Source organism: Mustela erminea, chromosome 1 (genome assembly GCF_009829155.1).
Source record: "Mustela erminea isolate mMusErm1 chromosome 1, mMusErm1.Pri, whole genome shotgun sequence".
Taxonomy (NCBI): Eukaryota; Metazoa; Chordata; class Mammalia; order Carnivora; family Mustelidae; genus Mustela; species Mustela erminea.
This window is the reverse complement of record NC_045614.1, coordinates 170,967,888-170,981,456: the sequence shown is the minus strand read 5'-3', so window position 1 is coordinate 170,981,456 and position 13,569 is coordinate 170,967,888. Positions and strand designations below refer to the sequence as shown.

At 37.6% G+C, this 13,569-nt stretch overlaps 1 protein-coding gene across 1 annotated transcript in view; it reads right to left on the bottom strand.

Moving 5' to 3' along the window:
* The window catches only part of ZBTB11 (zinc finger and BTB domain containing 11), a 31,426-nt gene that overhangs the window by 4,048 nt on the left and 13,809 nt on the right, over positions 1-13,569 (bottom strand). Inside the window, exons 4-9 of the mRNA XM_032350331.1 lie at positions 8,453-9,291; positions 7,797-7,976; positions 4,836-5,081; positions 3,400-3,544; positions 2,119-2,236; positions 15-173 (exon numbers count right to left, since the gene is read on the bottom strand). Of these exons, the coding sequence (XP_032206222.1) occupies positions 15-173; positions 2,119-2,236; positions 3,400-3,544; positions 4,836-5,081; positions 7,797-7,976; positions 8,453-9,291 (1,687 nt within the window). The remainder of the gene's footprint in view (positions 1-14; positions 174-2,118; positions 2,237-3,399; positions 3,545-4,835; positions 5,082-7,796; positions 7,977-8,452; positions 9,292-13,569) is intronic.

The window sequence follows — 13,569 nt, the reverse complement described above, 5'->3', positions numbered from 1 at the left end:
CTCAAATTTACTACCTGTAAGGCTCAGTGACAGAATGAGACTTCACATGAGAATACCAATCTTTCTTCCAACTATAGCACTTATCACAAAACTGGCACTGGAATGGCTTCACACCAAGATGTTTGTTCATGTGCTGACGAAGATCTCTAGCTTCAAAGAAACTTTTTTCACATCTGTAATAATAAAGTTCAACCAATCAGATCACTTTATTCTTTTTTTTAAAACAAATTTCCAAGACTCAGTATACTAATGGGTTTCTAGAACTCTACAAAATGATGCCAATTTAAAACACAAGAATTTGTTACTATTCCAATCTTGCAATAAGGCTTCAGGGCTTTAAGTTCTTTTAGCTCTGGAGTACTGGAAACATTTTAATTTTTAAAAAATTTTTATTTAAATTCTAGTTAGTTAACATAGAGTGTAATACTAGTTTCAGGTGTACAATATAGTGATTCAACACTTCCATACAACACCCGTGCTCTACAGAAGTGCACTCCTTCATCTCCATCACCTGTTTGATCCAATCCCCTACCCACCTCCCCTCCAGTAACCATCAGTTTGTTCTCTACAGTTCAGAGTCTGTTTCCTGGTTTGTCTCCCTCTCTCTCTTTTTTCCCTTTGCTGGTTTATTTCTAGTACTAGAAACATTTTAGAAGAACCACGCAAAGCTCTCAAAGGCTATAAGACATTGATTTTCTTTCTCCACCTAAAATCTCCGCTTTTACCCTCTCCCTTTCTCTGTTTATGTGTTAGGAGTAGGCCACAGTGTTGACCACAGATAGAATGAGCAACTGCCTCAGGCCTAAGTCAATCAGAGCACGGGCATTCCCTTGGCCATAATTACTGATTAGGGATAATCAAATGACTTAACCAGATCTGATGGGTGTGGATCTCAGCACCTATATATAGGAATTACCAGAAAAGCAGCTTGGTGATTTAGGAGTTGAGAGGATTTGAGGCTGAAACCATTGCGACTGCCTTGTCCAGAAAGCCTTGGAGACATCAAGTGCTGATGAGCATGAATCTCGTTTACCTTAAACCATTTGGACTCCTAAACTTTGCCTTTCTTTCAAGCCAGTTTACATTAGGTTTTCATTCACTTGCAACTAAAAATCTATTGATAATAAAATCTTTGTTTTATAATAAGACTGATCAAAGTGATATCAGCAAATATCCAGAATCAGCAGCCCCACAAGCCCACTATTCCACAAAAGCAGTAGACAAAACTGGCCTAAACTATGAGAATCAATTTTACTGGAACTCTGGAAACTGAATAAAACTGTAAAGCAACCAGGCAAACATATAATAGTAAAATAAATCGTTAGATGTTGGTAAGAGGGCTTTGTAGGGAAGGAGAAGTCTGCAGAAAACATTTAAGAGCAAATGTATTTGCCTCTGCCGCACAGGGCAAGTGTGGTTGGTTCAAACACTATACAAACCAAGGGCTTGGGAGAAAAGGCTAGGGAATGAAATGGTGGTGCATTAGGGGCTTTGAAAAACCCTTACATACTCCCAAGAATTGAGAAGTCCATGTACTTGCCCAGGGCAACACATATTTAGAGAAAACCTGAGAAGGCCCTAGGCTTTCATCTCTGGCTGACTGCACAAACAGGAAGAGAAGGCCAAGACAGAGTCGTAACAGCCTGGCTGAATGTGAAGGCATTCTGGAGTAAGACAGTGGTGATGTCTAATTGCACAATGTACTAAATGTACTAAAAGTCAGTGAATTGTACACTTTAAAATGATGAATTTTATGTTAAGTGAGTTTTATCTTTATTATAAAAGAGATTTCAGGAGACTTTGGAAAATAAAAAGAGGGAGAAAAGAGAATCTGAGATGTATAGCTGACAAAATTATAAGACATTTAAAATGTGTATCATAATGGTTTACGTATCCACTGTGAAAGGATTCCTCCTATTTAATTAATTCACATATCTATCACATCAGATATATATATGTGTGTGTGTGTGTGTGTGTAAGTTCTACTCCTTTAGCAAATCTCTATTATATAATAGTGTTATCAACTAGAGTGACTTCAAGTATCTTTTTTTGGGGAACCTTCAAATATATCTACTAAGAACACAAGGAAACTGATCAGTTTACCTATTAAATACTTACTGAGTACAATGATAACCTCGAACCTCAGGCTTTGGCTGGTGTTTCTTTAGGTGCTTGCTGAGTCCAGAGCCCCTGTGAAAAGACTTTCCACAAACTGAGCAGAGGTACTTGGACTCACCTATAAAAAATAAAAAACACAACATAAATCAAACAATCAAGTGTTCTTCCAATAGAACAATTTACATCCTACTTTGGAAGTTATTTTATCAAGGGGACACAAAAGCTATTACATTTGGCAGTCATCTACTCAGAAGAACAACAAACAAGGTCAAAATCTCTATTTCCTCTCAACTACAGTACTAGCAAGGTTACTACTACACAAAGAATGTCATGTGCCGGGCAGCCTGGGTGGCTCAGTGGGTTAAAGCCTCTGCCTTCGGCTCGGGTCATGATCCCAGGTTCCTGGGATCAAGCCCCACGTCAAACTCTATGCTCTGCAGGGAGCCTGCTTCCTCCTCTCTCTCTCTCTGCCTGCTTCTCTGCCTACTTGTGATCTTTCTCTGTCAAATAAATAAAATCTTAAAAAAAATTAAAAAAAAAAAAAAAGAATGTCATTTACCTGCATAATCATCTGGAGTAGTAATATAGAGTTGAATGCAAATTCTAGAGCCACTATACCCTTCTTTCAGAGAGAGAGAGAGAGGGAGAGGCAGAGGGAGAAGCAGACTCCCCACTGAGCAGGGATCCCAAAGCAGGACTTGATCCCAGGACCCTGAGGATCACAACCAGAGCCAAAGGCAGATGCCTGAGCTACACAGGTGCCCCATCAACTTTTTAAAATCATGACCATTTCTTTAAGTGCCTGGATCTAAATTATGCATAAATTTTTAAAAAGATTTTATTTATTTACTTGACAGAAAGAGAGAGAGATCACAAATAGGCAGAGAGGTAGACAGGGGTTGGGGGGAAGCAGGCTCCCCGCTGAGCAGAGAGCCATATGTGGGGCTCGATCCTAGAACCCCGAGATCATGACCTGAGCTGAAGGCAGAGGCTTAACCCACTGAGCCACCAGGTGCCCCTAAATTATGCATAATTTAATACTCAGTACACTTTTTTCTATACTGAGGAAAACAATGAATATTTTTATACCAGTAAGACAGCTCTGAAACTAGATTTAAGAAAACCTTTAGCCTTACTTTCATTAATAAAAAACTGCATACATAGAGCCATTAGTATATTGATATAATTTCTAAAATAATTATAGCATAATCAGTGTAATAGTAACTTAAGAGTATATAATGTGTAACTGTCAATTATTTGTCAATACAAATTTCTTATTACCTGTGTGAATACTCATATGTTCTTGAAGACTCCGTTTGGTAACAAATGACTTAACACACAGTTCACACTGGAACTGCTTTTGTGATTGATGGAGACTCTGGTGTAATTTTAGACCATGCTTATAGATGAAAGTCTTTCCACAGACCTGAGACAGCACAGGTGTTTAAACCGGTAAAACAGAAAAGAGAAGTCAGGGCTGTTTCTGAAGAATGAGGAGAGAGAAAGTGTATGCCATTTTAAAGAAAAAAACTTATGAACAAAATGACAAACTGAAAGTTGAAACAAATGTCAAGGATATTAGCAGACTGATCATCTTCTGACTCAGTACTTAACAAATATTGCTACTTTTCTTACAGCCAGGTGATCCTTGGAGGAGCTCAAAGCAGTACAAAAGACCCTCACAATATCCTTGTGTGACTAGTAAACAGTATACCTTACCTATTAAAAAAGACATGAGAACTTAATCAAGAAAATACACTAATTTCTTGCTACACCGACTAGAATAGTGCTTCTCAAACTGTGATGAAGAACGAGTTTTTTTTTCCTTTCTTCAATCCATTTTTTGTTAAATATGATAAAAATGTCATAATAATGTCAATTGCTATGACAATTTCTAGATGTCTACTCTCAATTTCTGTACTTATCTTCCATGGACCACACATTTTGAGTAGTTCTACATGAAAAGACCAGAGGCCCAGTTAATACTTACTTTCAAGTCTATGAATAACATGATGCTTGGGACATGGCTTCTAAAGAAATGAGGGGGCGGGGGAGTGGGACAGTGAGTGACACTATACATAAAACACAGCTGACTATGTGTTGATAACTACTAAAGCTGGATAAAGGGTACATGAGGGTCTATTGTATTCTCTTATAATAAAAAGCTAAAAAAAAAAAGAGGATCATTAAAAATTTCACTGGGGAAAAAATGGATCATGTTTATATACAAGGCTATAGGGCCTATTAGAAAATTTTCACTGTTTCAAATAGCCCTAAACTGGCTAATCACAGGATTCTTTACTTAGAAGTTTTATTTGGGCATTTAATAGTCTCAGTCCTCAGCTCTAAAAAGCACACAGCTTAGGCAGGATTTTTGCTAAGGAGATTTGTTTAAACCATGGGTTCCTTTCCAGTCCAGACTGGTCCTGTTGAAGGTTAAAGGGATGAACGGGATGATGAATTTGTTATTCTCACCCAGTACATCTGAATCTTAGTGAGTTGCATGTGTATCCTAGTAGATTAATTTCAAATTCCAACAAATTAAATAGCAAATGAAAGAACACAACTGGGAAACACCCTTAATTCAGGCAACTGAAAAAGTCCTAGAATTCTCTGTGACATTTTGCAGGAATAAGGGTGACTCCAGAATAAGTCAGTATTATCATCAGTTAAGTGCAAATCTTCTTTATATAATAAATTAAACTTCATGGCCTTACCTGGCACGCATGTGGCTTTACACCTGTATGCTTTAACATGTGTATTCGAAGAGAATATAATTTAGGTAATGTCCTTCCACATATGGAACATATAAATTCTCGTTTGGTTCTCCCCTTCTCAGACGATGTTCCCGATGTCTCATTAGACGTAGAATTGGAAGAGGATGAAGTGGGTGCATCTTTTCTGGTATGTCGAATAAGATGTGCTCGCAAGGAAGCACTGTACTGAAACTGTTTTTTACACAACTACAAGAAAAGTAAATTCCATTTAAATGTAATTCTGTAACAATGTTAAACTTGACTATTTCAATTTCCATTTTGTTATAATTATACAAATCAATAAACACATACCCTAAATAAAAAACAATATGCTAAGTATCAGATACAAAGATGAAAGGGGTCAAGACCTAGCCCCTACTCTGGAGGTTTATAATCTAACCACAGAGGGAGTCAAGGAAGCAATAAAGAAAGGCATCAAATGAGGAGACCAGGTCTGTCTAGAAGGAATGGTAGGACAGAGAGAGATAGTACTTAGTACTCATTTGAGTAGTAAATATTTATATGGAGGAAAACTAGGGGTTAGAGAAAGGAGAAAGATAAAACTGTAATGACCCTTAAAATTCTTTTGGTCTACTACTTTTCTGCCTTTTTTCTTTTTTTTTTTTTAACTCTCTTATGATGCTTATTTTGGTAACTCTAAGAAACATGAATAATGGATGAGGGCTCTCTCCCTTCACCCCTCCACTCTGCACCTATGCAGATGCTTCTTGTTATCTTACTTTTTTGGACCAGTTTTCGTGTTCACATTTTTTCAATGATGTAGTTATTACTACAGCTAGGTCATATAGTACACTATGATTCTCTTTCCTTTTTTTTTTTCTGTTTTGCTTATTTCTCTTTATATTTTCTGCTAATTCATCATCAAACCCTTCCCTCAGTTAATCTACTAAGAGCAGACTGAAAGACATCACCCTAAGAAAGAGATTTCTGTCAAGGCATTTTGTCCTGTTTCAACCTGGACTGGTTGTTTCCTATGCTTGGACTCTGTAGAATTGGACCCCATGTTTCCCAGTTTTCCAGGTCTTGTTCATTTTAATGGAACACCTCTGCCAATAAGCTTCTTGACAAAAGGCGTTTGGGAGGTAAAACTTTTGACACCTTGCATGTCTAAAAATGTTCTTATTCTACCATCACAAATAACTGATAATCCGGCTATTGATTTTAAGGTGGAAATCACTTCCCTTTAGAATTTTAAAGACATTATGCCTTTCTTTGTCTTGTAGTTTCCATTATTGCTGCTGAAAAGCCTGAAGTCATTCTGACCTTTATCCTTTCTATGGGTCTTTTTCTGTATCATTATTTATAAGATTTTTTTCTTTATCTCTTGATTTGAAGATTTTGTAATTTATCTTGACATACATTTACTTTCATCCATGGTTGTGGGAATTCAACATGCCCTTTTTCACAAGGAAACTTAATTCTGATATTTTTCCTTAATGCACCAATGATTTCCTTCTCCCCATCTTCTGTTTGTTATTATTTGGATATTAGACATCCTAAACCAATTGTCTAAATTTCTTTACTCTCATTTTCTAGCTTGTTTTTTGCATCATTTTCTGAGACATTTAGTCTATTTTCCAATTTTTCTGAGACTTTTATATTTGTGGATCCCCCAAAGTTGCTCCTTTTTCTTGAAATATTTTTCTTTAAATATCCTTTTTTTTTTTTTTTTTTTTAAAGATTTTGTTTATTTATTTGACAGACAGAGATCACAAGTAGGCAGAGAGGCAGGCAGAAAGAGAGGAGGAAGCAGCCTCCCTGCTGAGCAGAGAGCCTGATGCAGGGCTCGATCCCAGGACTCTGGGATCATGACCTGAGCTGAAGGCAGAGGCTTAACCCACTGAGCCACCCAGGCACCCCTTTCTTGAAATATTTATTATAATGATGATGCCTGACATCTACTGACACGTCAAAATGTTAAAAAACTGACTGGAATTTCTGTGTAAGTCGGGTGGGTGCGGGGGAAGCTGTCAACCACAGGCTTTGCTCAGCACTACCCTCCAGGTCCTTTGTTACTGGGCTTCAGATTTCTCATCTCTGAGAAACCTGTTTTTGGGCTAAGAATCTGCTGCTAATATTCTGGGACTTCGGTAGGTTAAGAGAACTTGAAAATTTCAACATTCATTAAGTTTGTTTTGGAGATAGTGCATTCACCCTCAGAGCAGTTACGGTTTTCTCTCTCCCAGAAAGTAGAAGACCGCTCTTTGGCTGAGGGAGCAATGGTGATTAAGCTGCTTCTTGAAAAGTTTCTAACAACCAGACTCACTTCTACTTTCAAAGTAGCTAGTAACACTAATTCCTGAGGCATTTGGTACTTCTATAATACAATTTGGACAGATTCTTAAGCTTTCCCCACTGAAAGCCTGGGAATGAGACCTTTCAAATCTGCTATATCAATTATTCCCTCTATTTATCAGGGGCCAGCGTGTAGTTGTTAAGGTTTCCTCTTCTGTTCTCTTTACCCTTCTATGAGCTTATATTTTTAAATTTTTAAAGTTTATTTATTTTTTAAGTAATCTCTACCCTTAATGTGGGGCTCGAACCAATGACCTTCTGAGATCAAGAGTCACATGCTCTACTGACTGAGACTGCCAGGTGCCCCTGAGCTTATAATTTTTTAAAATGATAATCTCAGTCCTGTCTTACTAGGGTAGTATTAGGAAGAAGCAAAGATACATCACTGTTTTTTGTGTTTTTTTTTTTCACGATGGGGGGGAATCAAAGAAATAACATACAAATCAGAAGATAACTCTTACATAGCAATATAAAGTAGACAGTGTTCTGAGTGTCTCTCAGTGTTTACTGAGAGAACACAAGTAGTAGAATAACAATGAATCAGTGAACTGCATTCTGTTTATCATGAAGTTAGAGCCATCTTCAATTAGCTTTCCAGTTACTTACCGGACATTTGTAATCTCTAGCTCTTTCATGCTTCAGTGTGTGCATTATAAGGGCATATCGTCTCTGAAAAACCATTCCACATTCCCCACATTTATGGGATGCTGCTTCTTCAGTATTCTCTTTAGTATCCCTTTTTGGCTGTTTCATCTTTTTCCCTCTTTGAACTAATTTCTGGGCTACCTAATTAAGAGACAAAAAACACAATCTAAGTAAATATATTCATTTTTTTTTTAAAGATTTTATTTATTTACTTGAAAGAGAGAGAGAGCGCACACACATGCAAGCAAGAGACAGGACGAGCAGGGGAGAGGGGCAGAGGCAGAGGGAGAAGCAGAGTCCCTGCTGAGCAGGAAGCCTGACGCAGGACTCAATCTCAGGACGCCAGGTGCATGACCTGAGCCGAAGGCAGACCCTTAACCAACTGAGCCACCCAGGCATCCCAATTCATTTTAATTTTTAAAGTCAAGAATCATGTTATAATATTTCAAATTAATATTCTTATTAACATTGGTTTTTATTTGGTATTAATATTGGTATTGCTTTCCTACACCTACTGCACTTCCTTCCAAAATAATTCTCATGACAGGTATTAAGTTTATGAACAGAATGCTTTTTGACTTAAAGTGAAAACCACAAAGGTAACCTCTTCATTATACCTGCTGAACTGCTGACTTTGGAATGGCCTTCCGTTTTTGCAGCTTTTTCTCCATTCCTTTGTGTAGTCGGATATACCCCCCTTCATTAACAGAACGCTGCCGAAGCCTGCTTCTGTAAGTTTCATCATCAGGGCCCAGGTCTGTCTTTGTTGTCAGTGCGATTAGATTTTCTTGCTCTTTTAAAGACTGGCCAAGGTTCTGCATTGATTCTGGAATGTCTTCAGCACAGATATCTTCAGTGGATGTGTCATTTCCCATACCATTGTTTTCTGGAGAGCTACTGATTACATTCTCTTTTGAAAGTTTGGGATGTATATTAGAAAGTGTGCTATCTTTGCTGTTTAAAGTTTCTCGTTCTGTGTCATCAATTTTTGTTGCTAAATCCACAGACTCCATTTCAGGATGGGAACCAGTTACACAGCCTGCTGGTGACAGAGTGGCTTGAGCCTCTGAAGAAACCTGGCGTTCAGGGTGTTGTCCAGGCTCTCCATTCTGCTCAGCTTCAGGCAATTCTCCATTCACCAACAGTACAATTTCACAATCCCCAAGTTCAGTAGATAATGTTGTGGTTCCCTCGCTGCTAGCCACAGGAGGTGCAGTATTTCCATTGGGTTCTGGTAAGTCCTGGGTAGATGCAACCGTTTGGACCTCACCCTTCTTATACACTGTTAGTTGCTTCTCTTCCATTAGTTTATGTACACTTTCACAGATTTCTAAAACTTCCGACATGAAAAGATGGCGCGCCAAGATGGCTACATCAGCCATGCTACAGAAGTCAAAACTTAGCACAGAAGTATAGGCAAATTCCAATAAAGGAAGGAAGCTTGCCTTACAAAAACCTACATGGAACAAAAAAAAAAAAGGAGAGGGGGTACAAAAAAGTTAAATAACCACTAAAACACTTTAGAAAAACAATTAATACATGATTATGACAATATAAAATAAAATACAAATGCAAAAAGGCAAATATGACCATTTATTCTGCAATTAAACACTCTGGACTTGTTTTGTGTTCTGGTTGTTTAATAAGCCTTGACTAACTCACTTCTATGAGCCGAGTCTCTCAATACCTAAAATAGAAAATAATATCAGACTTACTACCTCAAAGAGTTGTTGTAAGGCAGTCATTTTCAAACTGTACTCCTTAGAACCCCGGGGGTTCCTCAAATTCCCCTCAAGAAACAGCTGCTGGAGAATGGAGGGTAAAAAAAGAGAGGGAGGCAGGTGAGTAGGCAGGGTTCAACCAACCTGTCCCCTAACCTCACTTCTGTAAGTATAACTGTATATTTTAATAATATAAGTCTATATAAAAATATGATCGTGAACAAAGGGCTGTACTACTGAAAATTTAAGAACAAGATCTAACATAGGGGTCCGCACAATTTTCCTGTAAAGAATCAGATTAATAATTACTGTAGGCCATAAGGTGTCTGTTTTAACTACTTAACTCTGCCACTGTAGCTGAAAAGAGTGGCCAAAGATATTACACACACAAATGAGCATGGCTGTATTCCAATACAACTTTATTTACAAAAAGGGAGGGAAGGGAGTCTTTCCCTTTTGGGCTACAGTTTGCCTATTCCTGGTCTAAGGAAGGAAATAATTACACACAGGAGTTATGACATTCTTATTTTATGTGAGAAAATAAACGTAGTTTATTTCTAAGTTCTCAATACTTCACCTTCAAAAGCCATTAATATTCATGATTCAAAAATTGGAAGATAAAAGAGTATTAAGTCCAACTCCATCTCCACAATCAGTATGATTATGAATCTGTACAGCTTTCAGAGCTTCTTTATACAGTTAAGCAAATAATCTTATTCCCCCTTCTTACAGTTGGTAGCATATTACATACACCGTCCTATGCCTTGCTTTTCTGGTATTACAGTTTATCTTAGAGATCTTTTACCAAAATAAAGAGGGAGAGCAACCTTTTAAAAACTCACATTTGCTCTACTTTTCAGTTTTGACTGAAGGTACATAAAATGTAGTCCATAAATGATGGACAAAGAAGGGAAGCCTTAAACTGTGAGGTATATTAATAGTCCCACTGCAAACTGAAGGCACTACACATGGACATCATCATTACGGCTAATTCAGTCATCCTAGGTAAACTGGTAATTAAATAGGCTGAAGCCATGTTACTTTTGCTACAAAATATGACCAAGTTAATTAAGCTTGAGGTAAGTGTTTCTTTCAAAAAACAAACAAAAGCCACAAACAGAATAACATATTTTGGACTTCTACTTAGCACCTATTTAATTTCTTTAAGTTTGAAGTCGTAAGAAAAAATTTCCCACAAAAGAATTAACCCTGTTCCAAGTAACACTTTAAATATGTAAAACAATTTTTTCCAAAGGCACAGTCATGTTCACTATACAACATAAAAACCCACAAAAGTTTTAAGTCACTCATAATTCTGCCAAGAGAAATGGCAAATAATTTCAGTATTTTTTTTAACTCCAGCCTTTTCACATACACATATATAGATTCTGCAAAACATTTTAATCAAAATGGACAACTTTGCAAAAAAAAAGAGAAAGTTCCAGAGATCCATTACATAACAAAGTGAACAGAGTTAATACTTGAAAGTCATTAAGAGGATAAACTTTATAATGTGTGTTTACCAAAATTAAAAACAAAAAAAAGAAAAAACTGGACACAACAGTTGGTTATAGATAGTGTTAGAGAACATCATCAAAAAGATGTGCTCTCCAGCTGACCTGTGACCTGGACTCTAAGGCAAAGGCTCCTCACCCCTCCCCATCCTTGGAATGAGGGTGCCATTTGCCTTTCCTGCTCCCTGAGGCTGCTCTAAGGACATAGCTGTGAGACAGTGATGTGATACTGAAAACATCTATACTAATGTGACAGGACCCAGTTAAGGCATCTTTCTAATCTTTTAAGTTTGGTTTTGGGGAGGTTCAGAGTTCCACTCATCTTGCTGCCGCCCAAGACGAGCCTCATATATAAGTGCCCTTTGCTTGTTATAACTGCCACCTACCAGCTTGGAATGGCCTGCCTGTTTCTTTGGTACAGGGGCCAATTTCAGATTATACCAGGGAAGCTCATGGGAGGGTTACGAACCAAAAGAAAGAAAAATTATGACAGGGATGGACTTCCACATCCAGCAATATGGCCAACTAAGGTACCCTAATGTGACCTACTTACTTTTAAAAAAGTGAGAGAGAGAGAAATATTTAAAGTATTACTTTAAATATACTTGGTACTCCAACACTGAGTGAAGGAAGTAAGAAATCCTTCCTGATTAGTCATGACTACAAACCAAGCTTAATTTGGTGGGATTTTTTGTTGAATATATAGCAGTTTCATAGTCAAAAAATCCTCAGGCTCAGAATTTAAAGCAATCCCAGACCGGTAATGCCCTCAGCATTTTAAGAATCCAATGTTTTCTCTGTAGAAAACACTTCAACCCAGAACTCAAAACATTTCCCACAAAGTTTTAAAGAATATGAATTCATTGTGCACAGATCAAAACAAACAAACAAACAAACAAACAAACACACAAGCAAGGCACTATGAACAAGAGCTAGTGGAAACAAACAGCATGAATCAAATCCGCAAAGATTTTAAGTACTGCTATAATCAAATATAGAAAGTTAAGAGTGGCATATCACCAGTAAAGAGCAAAAGGTCATAAAAAGCAGCGCCCCAAAAGAGACATCTGAAAAAGAAGTAAATGGAAAAGAGGGATGCCTGGCTGGCTCAGTCAGTAGAGCATATGACTCTTAATCTCAGGTTTGTGAGTTCAAAGCCTCATGTTGGGCACAGAATTCACTTAAATAAAAATAAAAATTTAAAAAAATGGAGAAGAGACTGGAATAAAAACTCAATAAATGAATTTAACAGCAAATGAAATACAGCTAAATAATGGGTCAATTAAAATTTTCCAGGATAATCTACACAGAGATAAATACAGAAGAGAAATTAAAGGTCACAGAATATAAAGTGAGAAATGTCTATCTAATTGGAATTTCAAAAGGCAGAAGAGAGAAAATGAGGCAGAAACAAGTTTTTTTTTTTTTTTTTAAGATTTTATTTATTTATTTAACACAGAGAGAGATCTCAAGTAGGCAGAGAGGCAGGCAGAGAGAGAGAGAGGGAAGCATGCTCCCTGCCGAGCAGAGAGCCGATGCGGGGCTCGATCCCAGGACCCTGAGACCATGACCGGAGTCGAAGGCAGAGGCTTTAATCCACTGAGCCACCCAGGCGCCCCCAGAAACAAGTTTTGAAGGCATACTGGCTGAGACTTTTTCTCAACTGATTAAGGATAATCTCAATTTCTGGGTTCAGGAAGTTCAACCATTTTTATGCAGGACAGTTGAAAGGCAAAGATCCTCATGCTAGATTAAGAACAAAATCCAGAAATATGATGTTTATTTATTTATTTATTTATTTGACAGAGATCACAAGCAGGCAGAGAAGCAGGCAGAGAGAGAGGAAGGGAAGCAGGCTCCCTGCTGAGCAGAGAGCCCGATGCGGGGGTCGATCCCAGGACCCTGGGATCATGATCTGAGCCGAAGGCAGAGGCTTCAATCCACTGAGCCACCCAGGCGCCCCAGAAGTATGATGTTTAAAGAGAAATGTAAAACATAAAGATACAAAAAGGTTGAAAATAAAAGATGGAAGACATGCTAGGGAAATAGTAATGAAAATATTGTTCACGTATCTAAAAAATATTTACTAAAGTAGTCAAAATAGAAAAATAAAAAAATGTTTATAACAGGAGCCAACATTAGAATGTAGAGGTAAAAATCACCAACAAAGATAAAAGAGGATCACTACCTAATAATAAAAAGATATTTTATCCTAAATCAGTAACTCGAAATTTATATGCAACTTATATGCAAACAAACATGCCTCAAAATACACAAAACAGGTGGCACCTGGGTGGCTCAGTGGGTTAAAGCCTCTGCCCTTAGCTCAGGTCATGATCCCATGGTCCTGGGATCGAGCCCTGCATCAGGCTCTCTTCTCTGCAGGAAGCCTACTTCCCCTCCTCTCTCTGCCTACTTGTGATCTCTCTGTCTGTCAAATAAATAAAATCTTAAAAAAAAAAAAAAGATACACAAAACAGAAACTGAGGAAACTCAGTA